The sequence below is a fragment of the Alnus glutinosa genome, chromosome 11 (assembly GCF_958979055.1).
Source record: "Alnus glutinosa chromosome 11, dhAlnGlut1.1, whole genome shotgun sequence".
In the NCBI taxonomy this organism is placed as follows: Eukaryota; Viridiplantae; Streptophyta; class Magnoliopsida; order Fagales; family Betulaceae; genus Alnus; species Alnus glutinosa.
Window position 1 is genome coordinate 10,624,368 of NC_084896.1, and position 23,362 is coordinate 10,647,729.

At 37.9% G+C, this 23,362-nt stretch overlaps 1 protein-coding gene across 3 annotated transcripts; it reads right to left on the reverse strand.

Moving 5' to 3' along the window:
* Window positions 1-22: 22 nt before the first annotated feature.
* LOC133882786 (pentatricopeptide repeat-containing protein At1g10910, chloroplastic) lies at window positions 23-21,570 on the reverse strand. Of its 3 annotated transcripts, none has more exons than XM_062322006.1 (10): window positions 21,129-21,570; window positions 19,533-19,617; window positions 16,316-16,579; window positions 15,155-15,457; window positions 5,945-6,025; window positions 4,907-5,006; window positions 3,486-3,805; window positions 3,031-3,207; window positions 2,816-2,944; window positions 23-466 (listed from the first exon to the last, which is right to left on the reverse strand). In XM_062322006.1, exons 1-10 carry the CDS (start codon window positions 21,440-21,442, stop codon window positions 251-253), a joined length of 1,989 nt encoding a protein of 662 aa, XP_062177990.1. In that variant the 5' UTR covers window positions 21,443-21,570; the 3' UTR covers window positions 23-250. The 3 variants fall into 3 exon arrangements, with proteins under 3 accessions (XP_062177990.1, XP_062177989.1, XP_062177991.1); XM_062322005.1 differs by having other exon boundaries at window positions 5,945-6,049; XM_062322007.1 differs by lacking the exon at window positions 2,816-2,944 and having other exon boundaries at window positions 5,945-6,049.
* Window positions 21,571-23,362: the final 1,792 nt, after the last annotated feature.

A 23,362-nucleotide genomic window follows, 5' to 3' on the forward strand; every position in this document is an offset into this window, starting at 1 on the left:
GCTATAACACATTTTGCTGCCATTAAACAAACAACTTCTCTTAATATATAACCAATAATCAAAACTGTAATTTTCAAATCTGGTCATAATCAATATCATTCAATCTTGGCGGTGTCTTTACATTCGTGGTCAACTCACTCCTAGACATAGACATGCTATGATTAGCAGTGTCATGCTTGGGAGGCAATGGTGATCAAATTGGCAACCATCTTGCAAAGGGTTGAGCTGCATTTAAGCGTTTATCTTTCATCTAACTGGGTCTTGATGCTTTTGATACCTTATGCTGCTTGGACAATATTTCAGCAATTAGCTGGCGACCAAATAAGTGTGAGTTCTTGAGAATATCGTTTCTGGTAGACGAATCGACAACATAACCTTGGCTTGGCATCCATTGCAACAATTGGAGAAGCAATTCCTTCTTTTCAGGTAGTGCAATATAACGTGATATGGCCATCTGAAACAATCCCTGAGGGAGAAATTGCAGCAAGGTGATTAAGTCTGAAATTCAAAAGCTAAACATAGAAGAGGTAACATGTGCTTTGTTTTCATTGAATGAAATCCATTGTAAGGTGATTTCCACTGCATATGACTCTTCCATGCCAAAAAAAAAGAAAAAAGAAAAAAGAAAAGAACACAGATTAAAAGGAAACAACAGATCTAATGTCAATCCCTTTTATCCATCATCACTCCAGGAGGGAGATTTTAGGGAAGTTTTTATTGTGCTTTGGATACCTTAAAAGAATTTCATGATTGCCTGAACGTATATATGATAATCAAGGTAATGCAAGTTTTTTTTTTTTTTTTTTTTTTTTTCGAGATAGGTAAGTAGAGAAATTTATAAAAAGTGTAAAGGCACTCTAAGCATACAGGAAGAATACAAAAAAGACACAAAAACAGGAAAAAGTAAGAAAAAGAGAAAAAAACACCTGCAAAACCCAAAAAAGAAAGAAACCCAAACACCCCAACAAGAACTAGCCCACAAAACCTAGAGACCATTACATCAGAGTAAGGACACTTTTGCCTTTGCCCCGGCTAGAACCAAAACCCCTAATAGCATAATGAATCGAGCACCCTAAGTTTTTCACCTCTACTCCTTTTAAATTTAGGAGTGAAGACTGAAATTTCTTGACGCTGCTCCTCATCAACTTGAGCCAAGAATTCCAAAAAGCCCTTCACATTCCCCTCATGGGAAACCCCCAGAGTATGGAAAAAGAACCTAACATCTATCGCGGTTCCGGGAGAACCACCAAACCCTTCAAAAATATCTCCATCAAAGATTCACCCACCTCTAAGGAAGACGACAACAAAGGAGGGCACTCAACCACTGGAGAGGCCACAAGCCTCAGCGGGGCACCAACACCCATCATCTTCACACCAACAAACTAGGCTGTAGAGAGAGGAGACCCACCCACTCCAGTCAAAGGAAGGGCCACACTGCTTAAAGAAGGAAGCCACGCTGAAGAAGGCTAGCCGAAGGTGACTTACTGACCGTTCCCCCACCAGGCTCACTAATGCAGGTTGTGACAATGACTAGTCATCTCAAACCAATGGAGCATGATGCAATGAAACCAGGATGTTTTCCGCCATCAATTATTTAATGTCGTGGAGAATTGACACTTCGACTGGAGGGCAAGTGCTTTCCTTTTATCCATTTGGTGCATTTCATAAGACGGCAGGCAGAGTATTGAAATTTTTTGTCATTTGGCACATCTTCAAGATCCAACTTTCCAGGGTCAGTCTGTGAGTGTGTGCATTCGTGAGTGTCGTTGGCACACATGCCCACATGGGAGTGTGAGCGTAAGCAACATGCCCAAAACTGAGAGTTAATAAGAAATTCTGTAATCCCTGAAAATCAATCCAAAATTTGCAGCTGCTGAAAGCAATACACACAAGAGTAAAGTAATACTTGAGACAGTGTGCAGGGACAGGTTTATGGATGATCTTTCCAGAACTCCACTAACAATTTCAAAAAAAAAAAAAAAAATAGAATTAGAAAAGAACTTCTTCGCGTGGGCAGCAGACGTACAAGGCTGTTCAGACCCGTCCCTCTTGAATTAGCCTCTTATACTAACAAATGAACCCCAAAACTTTTAAAGTACATTATAGGATCCCATCAATGATAAAGATTTTTCAATTTGGCCCCCTATTGCTGACTGTGCTTGTGTGTCTGTGCATGTGTGTGCATGTGCACATGTATACAAGTGTGAGTTTGACGGACATGCCCGGACCTTAAAACTATGGTTAGGAAGCCAATCTGTAGTAGTTGAATGTCAATCAACAACTGTGGCTCCAGAAATCAATGAAAAATAAGGTAAAATCTAATATAATTTGTCCGGAAATTCTAGCGGGGAGATGCATGCTTCAGCACACAAAGGTCCATCACTGAAGCATGTTTTCTGGTGCTTCTGGAGTGAGTTTCTGAACTAAGATAGAGGAAAATGATAAGAAATAGTTAAAGTTAGTATTAAGACCTCCACCTGACTCTCTTTACAAGGCCAGCTCAATGGACCCAATCATAGAAGGGACCCACCTAACATATCAACAAGGTTAGCAGTCAGGATAATTTTGATAAATTTCTCATGTCTGACATTGTGGTAAAAGTTTGAAATACATGCCCATTGATCACCATATTATGATGCCTTTGATGTTCATAATCTTTCAAGCGCACCCTACTTATGGTGGGGTAGACGCTACAGATATATGTCCCATGTCTCATCTTGGTATTAAAGACGAATGCTTACCCTTTGGAACTTGATTCAAAAAAAATATTATTTATGCTTTCTAGATCAAATAATTTACACCTACAGGTCTGTACCTGATCAATCTCGTAGCCACAACCATGGATGGCCTTTATAACATCATTTATCAAGTTGATGTTTCCTGACTTCAAAAATGCAATACAGAACTTCTTTATTGCAGCCTTAGAAATAAACCGTGCATTGTCCTGAGCAAGGAATGTTTTACCAAAGCAATCACTCGAATGATAGGCATAAGAATAAATTTAAGAAACGTAAAAACAACATAGCATACCTTCACTACTACATAGGCATCTTTGAGTAGACTTCCTGCTATTAGAACGTGCAGAATCTTCTCATGAAGGGCCTTGCACATTGTTCTTTTTCCATATCTCAACATATTGTAAACAGAAAATGCCTCTGAGTGTGCTTTTATTTTGCCAAGATGAAACATTAAAGCGGAACAAAGTTCCTGCAAAATATCAAGCGGGAAAATATTTTTCGAGTTAAATGTATTCACTGTTTAGAAGTACAAAAGATTGCAAGTTGTTGAGCCTTGTATTTACCTCAGACCAAGATGATATGCAAAGGCAGGGAATAACAATTTGTAGGAATTCTCCATGTTGCAAAATTATTTTTTTACATTGACAAATTAGGCCACACAAATGGTTTTGACAGAGAGAGGCACCAAATTAAAATAACACGCTTAAGACTTCTTATTTAGAAGTGACGAATTCAATAATATCATACCTCCTCTGGTTGGTGACCTTTACTGTGCATGTCCTTCATCGTCTGGTAAGCAAGCAGATATAACTTCTCCTTACAAAAATATTTGATTAGGATATGAAAGGTATTATAATCAGGACTGATTGCTAATCCATCCATTTTCTTTAGCATTTCCATTACCCTTCCCATTTCACCTGCTCTGCAGTAAGCACAGAGCATTGTGTTCAACATAACCAAGTCATATCTGTCATAGGTGGCTTCAAAATCCCTCGCCAAATGCTTTGCCTCTTCCAAAAGCCCACCCCGGGAAAATGCCGAAATCATGATACTGTGGGAATATCCATCTGCAGGTGGAAATAAATTTTTTTAGACAGATCAAGCAAAAAAGACAGAATTGATAAATCCCAAAATCTGATTCAATGAACCTTAGCAAGTTTCCATGTAGTGCTCACATCAGGTCACTTCTATCAGATTTAAGAATAATTGTTCATGCACAACTTGTTAATTATACAGGCTAATTCTATAAGAAATATTACAAAAAATAAAAAATAAAAAAATTCAGCAGGGAATTTCCTAGTATCCATATCTTAGCAATTGTGAGCTTCCCATGAATAGCCATACAGATGAAAATGTTTTAGAAACTACATTTCAGATTAGTTAGCTAAATTTAATACAGAAGGAAAAGATTTTTCCTGCAAGCATCACTCAGGCAATGCCATGAAATGCCCTTCAGGATTAACAGTGGATCTGTAACAGTCTTCAAACTATTAGAGGTTTCTTTCTTTCTTTCTTTTTTTTTTCTTTTTTTTTTTCTTTTTTTTTTTTTTTTTTTTTTTTTTTTTTTTTTATATATAAGTAACTGTTACAGAAATTCTAGGGTTTTGAATTATGGAATTTGTAATGAAATTGGAATTAAAATGGAATAAAGTGATGAATTGATGAAGAATCGGATGAAATGTAAAATCAGTAATGGAAATCTGTATAGAATTGGATAGAAATGGCCACATTCGAGAGTGCTAGTCTCCTTAGCAACATTCGAGAGAGCTAATCTCCTCTTGTTCCAAGAACAATACAATGATCTAAGATACCTCTACAATTAGACTATTGGGCTTTATATAGACAGCCCTAAGCTAGCTCTAACAATTGGAATGGGCCATTCAGCCCATTATTAACAACCCAGCCCATTCCTACTAATGGGACTGTTACAGGATCACAAACCAGGACTCCAGAGATAAATCTAGAGGCTCATCAGAACCATCTTTCAAAGTCAATTACACTTTCTTTTAGTGAAAGTCAATATATATATAAACTAAGAAAAAATGAATGATCTTTTCATCTTGGTAGGAAAATTTTACGATTGTTCAGTTGAATCACTGATTATAAAATACATAATTTGATGGCTATGAGACGCTCAAATAATGTTCAATCTCTAACAGAAAACATACCAGATCTGACAGATTTTTCCTTCATTTCGTCAAAGAGTGACTTGGCTTCATCTATACGCCCAGCCTTAGCAAGGCCATCCATCAATAAACAGTAAGGCATCTACAAATAAATTCACATCCTGAGCTATCGAAGTTAAATATAAAAGAAAACAAGAAAGGCAACTAACGACAGCAGTACTTAATGAAGCACGGATAAACTTATATCAGTTAGTGAGAGAACGGAAAACTTAAGGAGATGAAATACAAGAGGTTTCAACTAGAAACAAGTGAAATCAATATAATCAAATCTCTAGAAGGCGAAAGTCATTCGGGAGGACACTAACAAATAAAGTCAAACTTTATGAAGTAGAGATGTAAAGTTACATTATATATGTATATAACATATGTATACGTATATGCATATGTATATATGTGTCATTGTCTAGTGCAATGGTGAAAGTATAGGACTGACAAGCATAAGTGCACAGTTCCAAGTCTTGAGAACAGCCTCTGTACGAAAAAATACTGAAGGGTTGGATCATATCCAAGCCACTCCTCCCAGGCTCCCAGGTATATCTGTGTGGGTGCATGTGTGAGTGGGTGTGGTGTGTGAAAAAAAAAAGAAGCAATTTAGGACATTGGGAGTTAATGTGGCACATACTTCAGTTTATGATAAAGCAAAAAAATTAAACCAAATTTACAATTATGAAAAAGGAATTTTATGAGCAATGGTAATAAATGACCGATCATACATTAGGCATCAAGGGAAAAAGATCGATACAATTTCATGAAGAAAATATATTAAGATTGTGTGAAGAACTAAAATAATCCTTTGCAGATAATATTTACAAGAATGTGAAAGTTAAGAAGATGCAAAAACTCAGCAAATTTTTATATTTAGTTTCATGATTGTGGATTCTAATTAGATGCTCTATTATGTATTCCATTTGAGAATTTACAAGCAACATCTAGCTATGAAGCATATTTTCCAAAGAAAATAGTATCTCAAGGTAAACAATCAATTATTATTATTATACATAACCATAAAAAATAGTGTACCTCTTCATCAGCATAGCCCATAGTTTCCAGCTCAGATAATAGATCTCTTGACTTTTCAAACAAGCCTCCTCTTACATATACCTTTAATAAAGTTGTCAAAATTACCTGGAAGCATTTTGAGTATGAACAGGAGGGAATACCATAACCAAACCACAACTACTTAACATAAAAGCCAAAAAACTAAAGAAAAAAGAGAAAATTATATGACAAGACATAGATTAAGAGACAGAAACAGGAATCAGATTTCAATAAGGCCATATATCAATTATATAAGTAAATAAAATAGTAATAGCAGGAATGCAATAAGCATATCAATGCTAAGCAAAAAAATCTTGATACTTGTTTTAGCAATATTCTCAACACATTGATTGTTTCCTCTATATTGATCTCCTGACCTAAGCATCAACCAAAGGGAAGAAAAAAAAAGTTGAGCAAAAAACTAACCCAAGTGACCAAGAATATCCTCTAGCCACAATGTCAATGACTTCAATCAGAGCATATTATCTGAAAACATTACTCTAAAACTTCTGCGGGAACATATACAGGAACAAGGTGTTTGTCCAAGCCTCTTCCAAAATTATTAGCCAGAGGTGTCTTACATAATAATGAGACAGGGAAAGAGAATCGATGCTAGGGAACGTCAATGCCTCATGCCTATCTAACAAATTCCATATAAGGTACAGAGTTGAAACATAAGCCTCTGCCCAGTTCCTACTTAACATTACAAGTAAGGTCTATCTTGAAAGGTTCTCGTGTTCCTTTCTCTCCAGATGGAATAGGCTGTTGCTACAAGCATTCGTTTACAAATCATGCTCAACAAGGACTTGCCTTTGAAACTTTGAAACTGTCCAACCTATGATCTCAACCCCCCGTGTCATTGGGAAACAAGGATTGGAAATTCACAATTTTTCCCTGTTAAAAGTCATGCCTTCATCATGACCAAGAAAATTTACACATGTTCCGACTAATTTTATCAGCCTCTACCTCCAATTCATGCAAACTTACTTACCTTACCTGCACCATCATTGTCTTTTATAGATGTGACCAACCCATCTCAAATCTTCAGTTTCAGATTTTCCTATGTGACCTTGAATGCACTATCTTTAAGCTTATACTTCCCACTTCTTTCATATTTTTAATCCAATTATCATCTTAACTTTTCATTCTCGAGTCAATATGGAAATGAGTCATTGTGAAGAAGCATATAAGTCAAGTACTTACAGAATTCCTCAAGGCACAACTCAACACTAGATTTTCTCATGGTCTTAAGTATTGGACAGTACCAACATTTATAACCTGGTATGTTTCTGTATCAGTGCCGAGCATAAATCTGAAAATAAGATGAGATTAGACCAGGAAACATAATTGTGTTAGTTTATTTTCACTGTAACAGCATCACCATTCCTAACGAGATTGCAAACAGTAAAAGGATCCATAAGCCCATTTTCAGTCTTTGCTCTGGTATTTCTTCCTCCAATACATCCCTAAATAAATTTTCTACACTTTAATTAAGTTAGGAGAGTTTTAAGGGAACTTTGAAAGCCCAGGAGTAGCTATGCAGGTGCGGACTTGAGGTCTTTGACTTTTTAGGAGAAAGAACAACAATAATAAGCACTACTTTGGCCCTCAAACAATAAGACGTCTTTCTTTTTTCCTCTTCAGTCCCAAGCTATAGACACTTTGGACCTTAAAGACACATCTTTGTGAAGTATAGCTCTAACAGCCAGAGCATGTGGAGTATTTAACTGAAACACACATACACACCCACATATATATGAGGACTTCTGATGGTAGTTAGGACTCTCCTTTATTTCAATACAGGATGGAGTTGCTTTTCACTAACCTTCTGTTTTCAGAGCTTATAGATGAACCCTCTATTTGATATCATTACAGAAAAGAGATTGTTAGTTATGACTTCCTTCTTCCTTGCCACATGTTGGTACATGCTTCATGTCCCGCACCCCCGAAGTAACTCAAGCTGAAAATCAATGGTGGTTTTCCGGTGACTATGGTCTAACTGCTATTTGTTCCAATCTTGGGCTGAGAAAATATCTAAAGCAACTCTGATCATTAGTCTTAGTAGCACTTCCCACTTCAATAGGCTTTCTCTCCTACACTTTAGCAGGACCAGCATATCTATATACTCAATCAGTTTTTCCTTTTCTTTTTCCCAATTGAATCCACTATTCTTAGTCTCTTGTATCGATTTTTTTTGTTAAGTTAGTCTCATGTTTCAAACTAAGGAGATCTCCTCCTTCTCCCCTGGGCCTTGACTATTTTCTAATTGTAAAATTATTTTCCTTTCATGACATGGATTAGTTGATCTTGTTAGATCAATTTATTTTGCTCTAGGACTTCTCCCTTCCCTAGCCTTCTCCACTACTAACCCTATCTATTTCTATCACTTACACAAACTATTATATTCCGTGTAAGCAGTCAGTGATTCTGGCAATGCCAGTATGTTGTGATCACAAATTTTAGTAGTAATAGGATTGGTTTCTAATTAGTTTTATTTACTGCATGAAGAATAGGCGTTTGTGAGCTATGGAGAGGTGGTGTTGCGTGGAGGCAAAGATGTTTGTGTTCACGGTGGTAGAAGGAGCCTCGGTGGTGAGATTGGAAGAAAGGAGGAGGAATTTTTCAGGGCTAGTGCTGCTTGGTGCTCAAAGTGTTGGGTGGTTAGTTTCGACAATGGAGAGTTTGTTGTGGTTTCCGGGGGAGGACTTTGTAAGGTCTTTCAGGGAGGGGTCAAAGGTTCTCATCGTTAGGCGAGGTGGTAATGTAGCTGGAAGATTCCTTGAAGTGGCAGTCTACGCTTTGGGTGGCCGGAGAGGGATTATTTACATTCCTGAAGGTTGTGATGGGCGGGGATGGAGTAGATTTGTCCTTGAGTCAGGTAAGATCAGAGATTTTCTCAAAATCCGGATTGGGCATGGAATGGTTCGTTTAGCATTAGTTCCAGAGAAGCTTCAGGGAGTTGGTGATGATGCTATTGAAGGATCTGTCTCCTTTCTACTGGTTCTCTCGGCAAAAACAGAGTGCCATCCTTTGTGGAAGTCCTGAGTAGAGGTGCCAGACGCCCGGAGGTGGAGAAGAAGTTGTCTCAACCAGTGGTTCCATTGGCTGAGAACCATCGTGACCGCTTGGAGGAGGAGAAGCTGCTGCTCCGATCAGAGAAGCCATTGGGCAAGGACCTTTGTGACCATTGGGCAAGGACCTTTGTGACCGTTGTGCAGAGAACGTGAAGGGTGGGATGGGTGTCAGTCGGTTGCCTCAATCATCTGCTGCTCGAGGCAAGGCTGGTTATTTCTTTGGTGATTCTTCTGCAGATTTTCAGCTGACAGGAGAGGAGCACACGTAGCCCTCTCTTTTGTTGTGGAAAGCCAACTGGAGAAGTTGAAGGCTAACGTGGACCAAGCACTAAGCAGGGTTTGTGAAGGGCTTCTATCGATTGGGCCTGGCTCTAAGTCCAAACTTTATGGGCAGAAGAATAAGAATAAGAAGAAGAGGAAGAGGAGGCTTCGTTGGGTTCCGAAAGTCCCGAAACCCAACTCTAGTGTTCTGTTAGCTGAACCGATAGTGCATCCTGAGGTGGGTTCGTCGCCCGCGTTGGATTTCAGCGGTTCAGAGAAATCTCCGGCAGTTTCTGAGCTTTCCAGTGGGTAGTGCTCTCTGTCTCTAACTTCCGAATTCCCTGCTCCGGAGAACCAGTTTTCCAGACCCGTGCGGGGTCCTCAACTTGAAAATGTCGAAGTGGCTATGGAGGAAGGAGTGGGTCCGACTGAGATGATGGGTATTATTCCAGCAATTCCAGAGGTATCTGGTGGGTCCTCTTCCTCCACTGATGTCCCTGCACCAGCAAGCTTGGTCTCACAACCGGAACCAAGTTCTGGGGTAGTGTCTTCCATCCTTGGTCTGGAGGCCAAACTCACAGATTTAGTCGCTTTGGTCGAAACTCTGATGAACACAGAAGGTGCGTTGGTTGTCTGGGCTGGTTCGAGTCCATCGGACACTTTGGTTGCGTCGGATTCTTCTCCCTCTGTTTCTTCATTGGTATCCGGCCCTTTTACCCATAATTTTTTTTTTTTTTTTTTTTTCTAATTTGGGGTTTAGGAATGGGCTAGATTTTGTTTCGACCCCTAAGGAAGAGCCTTCTCCTCTGTCCTGCTGCCCCAGTGAAAAGGTCAAGGGATTTTCTGGTAAGGAGTCTTTGGAGTTACTGCTGAAGATGGCCCTAGAGTATAGCACTCCGATGGGGATTACATGTGTTGGCTCTGAAGGTCAGCTCCCACCCTTGTTTATGGATCTCATTGCCAGTCATGATAAGAAGGAAGAGGGTACGGGTTCAAAATCGGGCACCAAAGGCAGGAGGGAGCTAAACAGACTTTTCTGTTCTGTTAATTATGATGCTCATAGCGGTAACTCTTCCAGTGGTAGGCGTAAAGGGAGGGTGCACGGTAGTATGTTATGAAGCCTAAAATCCTTTCTTGGAATGTTAGAGGGTTAAATGAGGGTGAGAAACGGTTAAGAGTTAGAAATTTATTGAGGCAATGGAAAGCAAATATTATTTGTTTGCAAGAAACTAAACTGGAGTTTATTTCTGACACTTTAGTGAGAAATCTTTGGAGCTGTCCCTTTGCGGACTGGTGTTACCTAGCCTCTTGTGGTGCCTCTGGTGGTATGTTGATTGTGTGGGACAAAAGGATTGTAGAGAAGATTGATGTGTTCGTGGGTGAGTTTGTTCTTGCTTGCTCTTTTAGAAGTGTTGAAGATGACTTTTCTTGGGCTTTTGCTGGAGTACGGTCCTAACATGGATGCTCTCAGAAGTTCTCTCTGGGTGGGTGTTGCTTTGGTGTATTGGGGGAGACTTTAACGTCATTCGTTTTTCTGCATAAAGATCGAGTGATGTTGGCCTAAACACCGCCATGATGGAGTTTTCAGACTTTATTTTTGAGAAAGGTCTTACGGATCTTCCTCTTACTGGAGGGTCGTTTACGTGGTCTAATAATGAGAATCCCACTTGGTCTCGCCTTGATAGATTTCTTGTGTCCCCTGATTAGAAAGTCAAGTTTTCAGGTTCTTTACAAAAAAGGCTTCCTAGATTGTGTTCTGATCATTTCCCGACTCTTCTTGATTGTGGAGGCATTCATTGGGGTCCTAGACCGTTCAAGTTTGAGAAAATGTGGTTGAAGGCCAAAGGGTTTGTGGACAGGGTGCGACTTTGGTGGATGTCTTACCATTTCCAAGGTTCTCCTAGCTTCATCTTCTCTCAAAAGCTTAAGGCTTTAAAGAATGATATTAACAGATGGAACGAATAGGAGTTTGGCAATTTGGAGTTTCGCAAAAAAGGGCTTTTGGAAGAATTGTGTGCTCTTGATATGTTGGAGGAACAACGTGGTTTAGCTCCCGAAGAAAAGTTCAAGAAAAGTGAGGTCATCAGAGATATGAAGAACGCTACTCTATAGGAGGAGATTAGTTGGAGACAGAAGTCTAGGGTTCTTTGGCTTAAAGAGGGTGATAAATGCACTAAATTTTTTCATCGAATAGCTAACTTGAACAGGAGATCCAATGCCATAGAGTCTCTCTCAGTTAATGGCTCTATTTCTTCCGATCAGCAGGCTATTAGGGATCATGTTGCTCATTTTTATGAGTCCCTCTTTACAGAACCTTATCCTTGGAGGCTTAGGTTGGATAACCTTGCTTTTGACTCTTTGGATGCGACTGAGGCTTCTTCCTTGGAATTTCCTTTTGAGGAAAGGAGGTCTTAGAGGTGGTTAAGAGCATGAACCGTGATAAGGCTCCAGGTCCTAATGGGTTCTCTATAGCGTTCTTCCAAGATTGTTGAGATGTGATTAAGACAGATCTCATGGGGGTTTTTCAGGACTTTTACACTCATAGCAAGTTTGTCAAAAGCATTAATGCCACGTTTCTCGCTCTAATTCCAAAGAAGTCTGGGGCTATGGATCTTAAAGATTTTCGACCTATTTGTCTTGTAAGTGGGGTTTACAAGATCATTGCGACAGTTCTTGCTAATAGACTTAGAAAGGTTGTGGATAAGATAATCTCGAAGCCCCAAAATGCTTTTGTGAAAGGTAGGCAAATTCTTGATTCAGTTATTATTGCTAATGAGTGTTTGGATAGTCGAATTAAATCAGGTGAACCGGGGTTGATCTGCAAGCTGGATATTGAGAAGGCTTACGATCATGTCAACTGGAACTTTTTACTGTATTTGTTGAGAAGATGTGGTTTGGGGGAGAGATGGTGTTCCTGGATAGCGCATTGTATTTCTTCGGTTCGCTTCTCTGTCTTGGTGAATGGTACCCCTTCAGGTTTTTTTAGCAGCTCTAGTGGTCTAAGACAAGGTGATCCCTTGTCGCCTCTTTTGTTTGTCATTGTGATGGAGGCCCTAAGTTGTTCACAGGGGTTTTCTATCAAGTTTCTCAGTGGGTTCTGGTAGCAACATGGTGCTTAATATTTCTCCTTTATTGTTTGCAGACGATACTTTAGCCTTTTGCGGGGCTAATCTTGATCACCTCCATTTTCTTCAAGTTTTTTTTTTTGTTTTGTTTTTTGAAGCTATTTCAGGTTTAAAGATCAATTTGGCCAAGTCAGTATTGGTTCCTATGGGTGGTGATGTTAATGTGGATGATTTGGCTGGCATTTTGGGGTGCGAAGTTTCCTCTCTTCCTTTAAAGTATCTCGGTCTTTCGTTGAGAGCCCCTTTTAAGGCCAAGTCCATTTGGGATGATGTAGTGGGCAAAATTGAAAGACGGTTGGCTAGTTGGCAGATGATGTATTTGTTAAAGGGTGGTAGAGTTACCCTTATAAATAATACTTTATCTAATCTCCCCACGTATTTCCTTTCTCTCTTCCCCATTCCTTCCAGCGTTGCTAGTCATATAAAGAAGCTTCACCGAGATTTTTTGTGAGGAGGTCTAGGTGAAGATTTCAAATATCATCTGGTTAGCTGGTCCATGGTTTGTTCCCCTATTTCAAAAGGTGGTTTGGGTATCCGAAATTTGAGGACCTTTAATAAGGCTTTATTAGGGAAGTGGTTGTGGCATTATGAGCATGAGAGAGGCTTTGTGGAGAACAGTTGTGGATGCTAAGTACAGTTCTACTTGGGCTTGGTTGGTGTTCCTTAGACCCCCCTGGGTCTCAAGGAGTAGGGATTTGGAAGAACATCAAGAAGGAGTGGAATTTATTTAGTAGTCATACCAGACTAGTTTTGGGAGATAGGATCAGATTCCAGGATGATGTGTGGTGCGGAGAGATGCCCCTTAAGGAAGCTTTCCCAGGTTTGTATGACATTGTTTGCGACAAGAACTCGCTCGTTGCAGCCCATTTGATTATGGAGAACGGATCTTTTCAGTGGGATGTCAGGTTCATTCGAACGGCCCACGATTGGGAGGTGGACGTCTTGGCTTTCTTCTTCACCTTATTGTATTCTATCAGATTTGATCATGATGGGGAAGACAAGTTTTGGTGGTCTCCTTCTCGCAAAGAGAAGTTTGATGTTAGATCTTTCTATAAGATTCTTGCTTACAAGGAGACAGCTCATTTCCCCTGGAAAAGTATTTGGCGGACCAAGGTTCCTTTAAAAGTGGCATTTTTCGCTTGGGCGGCAGCTCTAGGTAAGATCCTTACTTTGGACAATCTCAGAAAAAGGCAAGTCATTGTGATTGATAGGTGTTGTGTGTGTAAAAAGAATGGAGAGTCTGTGGATCATTTACTCCTTCATTGTGAGGTCGCTTGCGTTCTTTGGAATGCCATTTTTAGTTGCTTCAGTCTGTCTTGGATTATGCCTCGGCGGGTGGTAGATCTATTCGCTTCTTGGTGGACGGGTGGCCGCTCTCGGAGTGGTGTTGTGTGAAAGATGGTCTCTTGCTGCCTTTTATGGTGCTTGTGGAGGAAACACAACGATAGACAGTTCAAGGACAAAGAAAGAACCATTAAGGAGCTCATTTCTTTTTTCTTTTATTCTTTGTACTCTTGGACGGCTGCGTTCCTTGCCCCTATAGTGATTAGTTATTATGATTTTCTTGTAGTGTTTTCCTCTTCTTCTTAGTTGTCGTTCTTGTATACTCTCTGTGTAATTGATCGCACTATGCGCTTTTAATGAAATTTATCTTACTCATAAAAAAATAAAATAATAAAAAAAAATTATATTGCTCTAATCTGTATAACTCTTAGAAACTTCAAAAAAAAAAAAATGGATGCATTTATTTTTCTTTAAATTGTACTTATAAAAAAAAATTAAAAATAAAAAAAATAAAAAAATTATTTTTCTTTTTCTGTGCAACAGAAGTTTGTAAATGCTAGTTCCTCATTAATTTAAAAGATAGAAGTTAAATCAAATCATAGTGAGGTAAGTATATCATATGCTGAAGAACCCCTGCTATCACTGACATTTCCCAAATGTCTCATGTACATGTTCAAATGGATGATAATGGTAAAAACATTAAGCAAACCTCTCCAAAATAGCATCACACACCTGCCAATAAAAGAAGATGGTGAATGTGATAATGCTGAAAGGACTTACACGGAGGTTGAGGGTGAAGAAGGGATTAGAGTGAGGAAGAGGAAGAGAATGAGAGCTGTTAGAGAATAATATGCTATTATAGGAGTGTGATGTCTCCCTAATCTAGAAACATGGTGAGGTGTCCCTAGTGGGGTGTCCGAGTATGAGCTCTGTGTGTGAGCTGTCTATCATCTAGAACATTGCTCCTATGTATGTGGAATGAATGAAGAATGATATTTACCCACATTTTCTCTTACATTTGCCTATTCCCATCACAACTAACAAGGGAAATAATAACGTCGTGGAAGAAGTTTTAGACTTGTCGATTCTTACTTTCTATTACCGATATAGAATCCTAAGTTTCTGCACCACTAAACAGTGTTCTTGAACAACTTGGCATTACCTGTGGGTTAATATATAATAGCTTGTTTTCTTATATATGTAATCCAAATAACCATTCCCTTTTCATTCGACTTAAATTATAGTTTTAGTGAATTGCTGAAAACTGAGCACTTCCAAGTCATCTACTTCTAACACCAAGCCATCTCAAAGCATGCTAATACAAAGACCTAGTACAACCTCAACATTTAGGAGAAAGAAAGGAAAAAAAGAAAAGAAAAAAAGAAGCACAACTATACTAGTTTCAGAAAATTCTAATCTTTATTGGCAAAGTAAACATTAAAACAAACCTTATTTGGTACTAACCCTACAGATTTCATATCTTGAACCAACTCATCGGCCTTTTTGTAGTTTCCACTTGAAGAGTAAGCATTGAGCAAAGAACTGTAGTGAAATAGATTTGGAGAATGACCTTCATCTTTCATCTGGTTAAAATAGCTTTCTGCTTCTTCCCATTTGTTATTTGAAGCACAAACAGCTAGAAGTGTCCCATAAATTACACTGTCCATGTGCAGCCCATTATGTTGAAGCTCCTGAACCAGCTCTAATGCCTTAGAATAACCATGTTTCACTTTGATACAACCTGCAAGCAGCTAAGGATGACAACAGACAAAGTGACAATAAAAATCAACGATATTGCCTATTGAAATTATAACTATTAAAGAATAGCTAGCATAACACATCTTTGATTTTCCAAAGATTATGGTGCCGTATAGACATCATAATAACTAAAAGTTCTATTATGCTGCCATCACATTTGAGATGAGTATATTTTGCTCAGTGATGCAATTAACTGAGCATAATCATGAATGACTAATATCAAACTCCAAAGAAAATAAAGTAATGTACAAATTCAAACTTCTATTTGCCATGGAGAATTGATTATCAAACTCCAAAGAAAATAAAGTAATGTACAAATTCAAACTTCTATTTGCCATGGAGAATTGATTGGTAGGAAAGGTTGAGTGTAGTTTCACAATAGAATACCCATATATACTTCTTATGGACATGTCAGTTTATCTATATGGCATACAGAACAATTTCATTTGACTATTTTCTTAATTAATACAATTTCATTTGACTATTTTCATAATTAAAATCTCATTTCTGAGATATCATTTTTTAAGCACACCGCATTTAAACCTTAATGAGATGACCAATATAAACTCAAAAATTGGACATGGTGGGCATAGCCAAATATAGGTCATGAGATTACTATCTATGCATATATAGCTATCTATATTAACATTAATGTAACTATCTTAGTGGAGATATCACTAACTTCTACAATTGGTTCTGTAGCAGAAATGAACTAATTCGCTTGATTTTCTGCAAATTTTTCGATTAGCAAAGGTGTCCAAACAAGTGATAACATGCAAAATTGAACGTCTGAAATACTCCTTGATAGTGATAAGTGTCCTATATAGTAGCATATTATCATCATAGCCTACCGTGCTATACGTAACAACATCTGGCATTAGACCATCCATCTTCATCTGATGAAACAATTTTATGCTTCTCTCAAACTTGCCATTCCTGACCAGACAACTAAGAACAGAATTACATATGAAGACATTGTTTTTGGCCGATTCATCATGAATGCCATTGTATATCTCTATTGCCTTCACAGGATTTAGGCTCTTCCCCATGAACTTCATATAACTGCTATAAGATGAAGCATTGATCTTGCCATTTTGTTGCATCCATTCAAAGAGCTGCAATAATTGATGACGTGAGATAACAATTATAGAAGCAAAATTAAAGAACATGATTGATTAGCTTATCATTCAGAGGATGGGAAAAGGAAAAAAGAAAACACCATATAAGGGGAGAAAGAGAGAGTGCACAACCACTAAACACAGTTGGAAGATAACAAAATTTCTTCACCCCTAATACCATATCATTCCATAATCAGAAGTGAAAATGATAAGATCCATTGAACTGTGGAGTGGAAAGGTATGGAGTTAGTTTATGCACTCATAATCAAGCGGAAACCTAAGGTTTCCTGTCCGCCGCCAACCTCGCCGGAGACGACAACGGAGATGTCCTCTGGGTTGGTTCTGAATCGGATTCTTCCTGGGGGTTTGGAGGTGTCAGCGTTGGGAGATAATGTGGGCGTGAGTCCAGCTTCTTCGGCTGATGTCGGGATCTATCCTAGGACGGAGTCCTCGTCGGCGACAGTTACAGGGACAGATACAGGAACGGAGTCTTTTTCCGGGGGTGAGTCGAGCAGGTCCCAGGTGCTTTCGGCGGTTTCTTGCTCGAGTGTGAATCCAGCCTTTAATAGGTTCGGTTTCCCCCCTTTTCCGGCACCGGATCTGGGTTTTCCGGGGGGTTCAGCTTCTACTTCTTTCAAGTTTACTCCTTTGGGGAAGCTTCAGTTTCCTAATCCCCTCTCTGCCGCTCCGTCGCTCGCTGGTGCAGCTCTCTTAGGAGAGAAGCTGCGCTCTCCCCTCCCTGTGGTGGCTTCTAAGCCCTTCCAGTGTTACTACAGAAGGGCAAAAAAATTGAGGGAAAGGCATTCTGTGAAGTGGAATGATGGGCTACTTTCTGACTCTTTGCAAGCTGTGAAGATGTCAGTTGGTTTCGTTGTTAAGAGGGTTTCAGGTGGAGTGCCGCCAGCTGAGAAGGCGGCAAAACCTCCTGCAATAAAGAAGGCAATGACGCCAGTGAATCAGGGCCTTTTTAGGAAGGGGTTTCTCAATATTCCCCCGATTTCAGTCTCTACCGTGGCGCTTCAGGAGGTCAACAATGACGGGGTTGTAGGTCCTTCTTCCCCTGCGAGTGGTTGCTTGAATGGTTTCTCCCAAACTCGGAATTGGCCAGTTGGCTTTGATCATAACGGGGAGATTGTGGTGTGGGAGGAGGATGAAGATGATTATTGGGATGGTTTGCCATTAGATTGGGCGATGGATGGGGATTTTGGGGAGGAGGCTTTGGCTATTCGGGATGCCATGGAGGAGGAGTTCCAGTTTTTTGCGCGTCAAAACTCTAAAGGGAAAAGGGAGCTTCTAAATTTGCATAGTTCCATTAACTATGGTGACGCGAATTACCCCTCTAGGCGTAGGAAAGGCAAGGCACATATGTTGTAGGTCTGTTGTGCTTTGACGGGTAGTGGGTTTTATTGTTCTTAGTTGGGTTCTTTTGTATTTTGTTTGGTTCTTTTGTGTTCTGGGGCATTGGTGTTATGGGTTTTTTTGGGTTAGCTTTGGTTGTTCCTGTGTATACTTCCTGTGTACCTAGGGGCGCCTTACGCTTTTTTTATAAAAGTTCTTCTTACTTATCAAAAAAAAAAAAAATCACTTGTCAGCAATTTCCAATTTTTAAGTCTTCAAATTTCTACTCCTTGGCGTGTGGGAATTCCAAATCGAAAAAAAATCCCCGCTTGTATCAGATTTTTTTTTTTTTTAATGAGAATTTATGTAATCACTGACAACCCTCTAGGACTCGATACTTCTAAATTTTTATGCTAAGTCCATGATGCACAAATTAGACAAAGTAGAAAGGGAAACACACAATCAGATATCACAATGATGGATAATTGTATATTTAAAGAAGTCAATAATATGAAAGCTCAGAATTCACCTAAGACTTGTGAAAGAGGAAAGCTTGACCTATTTTCTTTCCCATCCAGATCAACCCGTGTGTTTCCTTTCCCACCTTTTTCCATGGACAACCAAACACAGAGAGAGAAAGATATTTTACCTCTCCTTTCCATCCCTTCCCTTTCTACCTACCTTTTCCTTCCTCAGATATTCCATCTCTACCAAAAAAAAGGCTTATGTAACACCCTAGATCCATCCTATGGTAATTTTGTGTTGTTTGCTGTCTTTCTTTCTTTTTTCTTTTTCTTTTTTAATTTTGTTGTGTGGTAGTTGTATACTTAATTGTTTCTTTTAAATTTCGTAGGTTTGCTAGAGGAATATGTTAGAGAGCTGAAAGACTTGGTTACAAAATTTAGAATGTAACCAAAAACCTCAAAATATAGTTCTTTCAAACCCAAAGACTGGTATCAGATGATAAACTGCAGTGCTAGGGCTTGTATCACCTTGAATCTAAAGTTTCAAAATTAACACACACACACACACAAAAGGATAGTTACATGTTGAGACTGAATTGTAAATGTCCTCCATTGAACTGAACAGGGTAGTTAAGCAGAATGTATTTTCTGTTACAGAGTGAGGAACCAATTTCATTTCGTAAGATATTCGAACACCAAAATGAAACGAATGCCTTAGTGAAGCAGCCATATGTAAATTCAAAGATCACTGGCAGCTTAATATTGACTACTTATGAATGAGGTATCTGGATGTAATTTTCCTTCGGATAATGTTATACAAAAAATTTGGGCACGATTTTATTTTAGGATCATATCATGAAATGCATTGTGTTTTAAAACATCAAAAGTATCCATTACAAGTAGCTTGGAGTCAGCCAAAAAAAGGGGTAAACTTTGGATTTACATATGAAAAACACTTTTAAAGGAAACACCACACACACGTGCACATGCCAGAAAATAAGGCATAACTGAAGAATACACATCAAAGAGACATCCATGCAATAGGTTGTGAATATATAGCCAACTCTAAATATGAAACGGGTAGGCTTAACAATTTCAAACTATCAACAATTATCTTCCAAAAACATGCACAACAGGTTTTGAGTTACCTGAGAAAGATCCTGACACCTGTTTAGCTTTCCCAAATGTCGCAAAATGGCATTCAAGTCTTGCACCTTCAACACGTCTCCTAATCTGCAGTGATATATACTGTGTGAGTTATATAAAATTTACCAGACAGATGTTCCTTCCAGTAAAAGATTATTCCGAGATTTGAGTAATTAAAGTTAACACAACACCAGCACAGTGGCCACATGATTTTGTTTTTTTTGGGCAGCGTGAAGATAGGAGAATTAGTCAAAAAAATCAATTAGTCTGAAAAGAAGGCTCTTATTTACATGAAACAACGAAGCAAAAATTTCTATGTTTATGCTTCAGATAAGCTTAAGTACTTTACTGAAGCATTTACTTGAAATGTGAAGGAACAAACCACCCTATTAGCAATGCTATCTACAAAGAGAATATTTAAAACAAAGGAACCAACCTAAATTCACTTCCAAGAATTCTAAATTTCAATAGAACAATGTGTTGATGTCGGCCTTGGAGTGCTCCTGAAGAATATAAAGAATAGACATGTTCCATATAAAGATGCAGTCTACCATTTAAGTGTGACGATAATGTGCCACTCAAAAGCATCTGATGAAACAATAAACAGATACTCAACATTTGGATAAGACCTAATCTAAAGTTTGCAGATGAGAAACAACTCATAATCCAAGGGTCAAGTGGGTCATCTTATTGCAAATCTCGGAAGAATCAAGTAAACCATGAGAAATTTTCAATGTACATTTACGACAAATAACCAGATTCTGCCACTTACAATAGAAGCCAATTCAGATTTTAATCCAAATGTGCCAATTCAAAAGGATTTGAAGAAAAAGTAAACGAATACTTTACATTTGGACAATAATATAAAGTTTGCAGTCGAGAAATAATTCATAATCCAAGGGTCAAGAAGTATCTTATTGCAAATGTCTGCAGAATCAAGTAAAGCAGCAAGAAATTTTCAATGTACATTTTACAGCAAATAGCCAGATTTTGCCACTTACGATAGAAGCCAGTTCACATTTTAATCCAAACGTCATATATCACATAACCAACCTGGTGAATTTTTTCCACAAGATCAAATAGCAACATAGGCAATTCTAGATGTCAAATAATTAAGTTGCAGTCCAAATTCAGGCTGACAATTTCATGCTTCCACTAATCACAAAGCCCAAAAGAAGGATTCATTTCAAACTTCAGAGGCATTTACCAAATTTGATGAAAATGTTTGAAAATATAATGATGATTAACCACCAAAAAGAAAACTAGTGATGACTTAAGACATTTTGATATATATAACACGTGAAATGCAATACATAGCAACCAAACAACCCAATTTGGCCACTAATTATAAAACCCAGTTAAGATTTCAATCAAAAAGTTACAGTTCACGAAAAAAAAAAATCAACAAAAATGTCATAACACATAAACAACCTAATGCATATCCATGACTTGCATACAAAAACCATTTTATTTTTTCAATTAATTACAAAACCCAGATGATATTCGCTTCATAACTCAACAAAAATTTGCCTAAGCTAAGTAACAACGTAACCAATTTGACATAACAAGCACACACGCATAAAAGAAAGATACAGTACCTTGCAACAGCTGAGTCCACATCAGAGGCCTGCTCAACTTCAAGAATGGCAGATTGCCTTTCTAAGTAGGACCTGGAATGGCGCCTCGTACGAACCACAGTAACTGTGCCATTGCCATTATTCTTGTTAACATTATTGGATGGTTCTTCACCAAGAGTTCTTATTGTCGATGTTGTTGTTGCGAGTTGTGAGTTCCTCGTGGCTGAACTTGCTGTGGTGGTGGAAGGGGATACAGAAGGAACAATCGGAGAAGGCAGAGGTAAGGGCCGGAAGAGGGTACGCGGAAACCCAGAGCAGAGCACAGACATGTCCATCAGTTTTGGGCATGGAAAATAGTTGGGAGGGCTTAGAGATTCAGGCAAGAGTGGGATTGAATTGCACTGAGCTTCGAGGAATGAGGATGTTGCCCTGCTTTCTTCTTTTCTTGGCTTTATTTTCCAAGTTTTGGTTAAGTTGTAGAAGATATATATTTCCTAGATATTATTTTAGAGAAATATTTAAAGTCACACGTCCATCTCACTGCCATGGCCTATTATGGCAATGCCATTTAGATTATTTTTTTATTATTATTTTTGTTGATGCTAATTTTTTACCGGGTGACGTGGCGTGATCAGAGGTGGGGAGGAAAATCCCTTAACAATTTTAATGAGAGCTAGTCTAAAGGGCACAGAGATATTGTCACGTCAATTCACTCAAATAAAGTGAGATAGGGTGGGGGTCCATAAGCGAGCTGTTATTAACCGTATAATAACCACATAACCGCTTTTGTAGGTAATTGAAAAAAACTGTTGACCACTTAAGGTAAGGCAATTAGCTATTTTAGGGGTAGGCGAAAGTGGTTAATAACCGCTAACTGCCTACCCTTATATATATATATATAATAACATTGTTTTGATGCGATTAATATAAAGTTTTCATTTTGAGTTTTATTGAATTGATAATAATAATAATAATAATAATAATAATAATAATAATAATAATAATAATAATAATAATAATAATAATAAGATTTGTTATATTTTGAAGCCTTATATATAGATATCCAAAATCATTTAAGATAAGCTGTAAAAAGAGGCTTAAGGAATGCCCAAAACACCAAAATAGGTCTATTTCAAAAGCGATTAGGCAATGCGGTTATAAGTTTCAATAACTACTAACCAGCGATTATTTTAAAACCGCTTAAGCGGAGTGATTGCGGTTGCGGTTATGGTTACGAAAATTTGATAACCGCTTAAAGCGGTTGGCGGTTAGAGGTAATAACCGCTAACCGTAATCGCTTGTACACCCCTAAGATATTGTGTGATTTTAGCATGAGTAATGCTAAAAACTACATTTTTATTTTACAAATATTCCACATTGTTGATGTATCAATCACAACTAATCTTTGGACCAATTCCTGTTAAAAAAATAAAAAATAAAGATTGGTTAAAACTATCATGCTAATATTATGGGATAATTATAAAATAAAATTACGGTATAACATTTTAATCTTTTCGCATTTCTCATTATTTTATTGTCCTTAACTTTCTTCAAAACAAACATACCCTAAAACTCACTCACTAAAACTCTCATCAAATTTCATTACAACACACAACTAGACTTGTATCCACTTATATTATGTCTAAGTCTAAAATATGTTTAAGTTAAGTAGTAAATAACTTATCAAAAAATCTTTAATAAAAAATGAGAGATGCTTTGAGTACTAGTCGAGTGTTTGGCCACATCCAGTTCAAATGAATTGGAGAGGATCCTTGTCCTACTTACTATACATTGCACTTGAGATACCACAAATGTAACGACCAAGAAAATAAAAAAAAAAATTAAGCATTAATAAATTATATTTAGTAATATTTATTAACTAAGATGAGACTATTAATTAGATTCCAAGCGATAATATTTATATTATCGAAATAAAAAAAGTTTAAGATAAAATAATGGAATTAGAATAATAAAATACTACTAATGGGTCTTTAGGATATAAATAATAATAATAATGAGTCCTAGTAGAATAAATGATTAGTTGTGTGATGTCCCGAGTATTATCAACCCTTTTTTTTTAAATAAAATGTGATGAATAAATGACTAAAATTAATTAGACGATTGGAAAATACAACAGGACGCACAGAGAATATTTTATAGTCCAATGAAATAAGTTATATAAGTGAAAAATGTGAGAAAATGAATTAGAAAGGAGATGGAGAATTGTAAATAAAGCAAATAAGTAAAATTAATTT

Bases quoted from the DNA above. Each gene is read 5' to 3' on its own strand.
- LOC133882786 (XM_062322005.1), bottom strand. From the start codon at position 21,442: ATGGACATGTCTGTGCTCTGCTCTGGGTTTCCGCGTACCCTCTTCCGG. The intron at 19,618-21,128 runs GTACTGTATCTT...ATATCACTGCAG, and splicing joins GTGGACTCAGCTGTTGCAAG to ATTAGGAGACGTGTTGAAGG. The intron at 16,580-19,532 runs GTAACTCAAAAC...CAATTATTGCAG, and splicing joins GGTGTCAGGATCTTTCTCAG to CTCTTTGAATGGATGCAACA.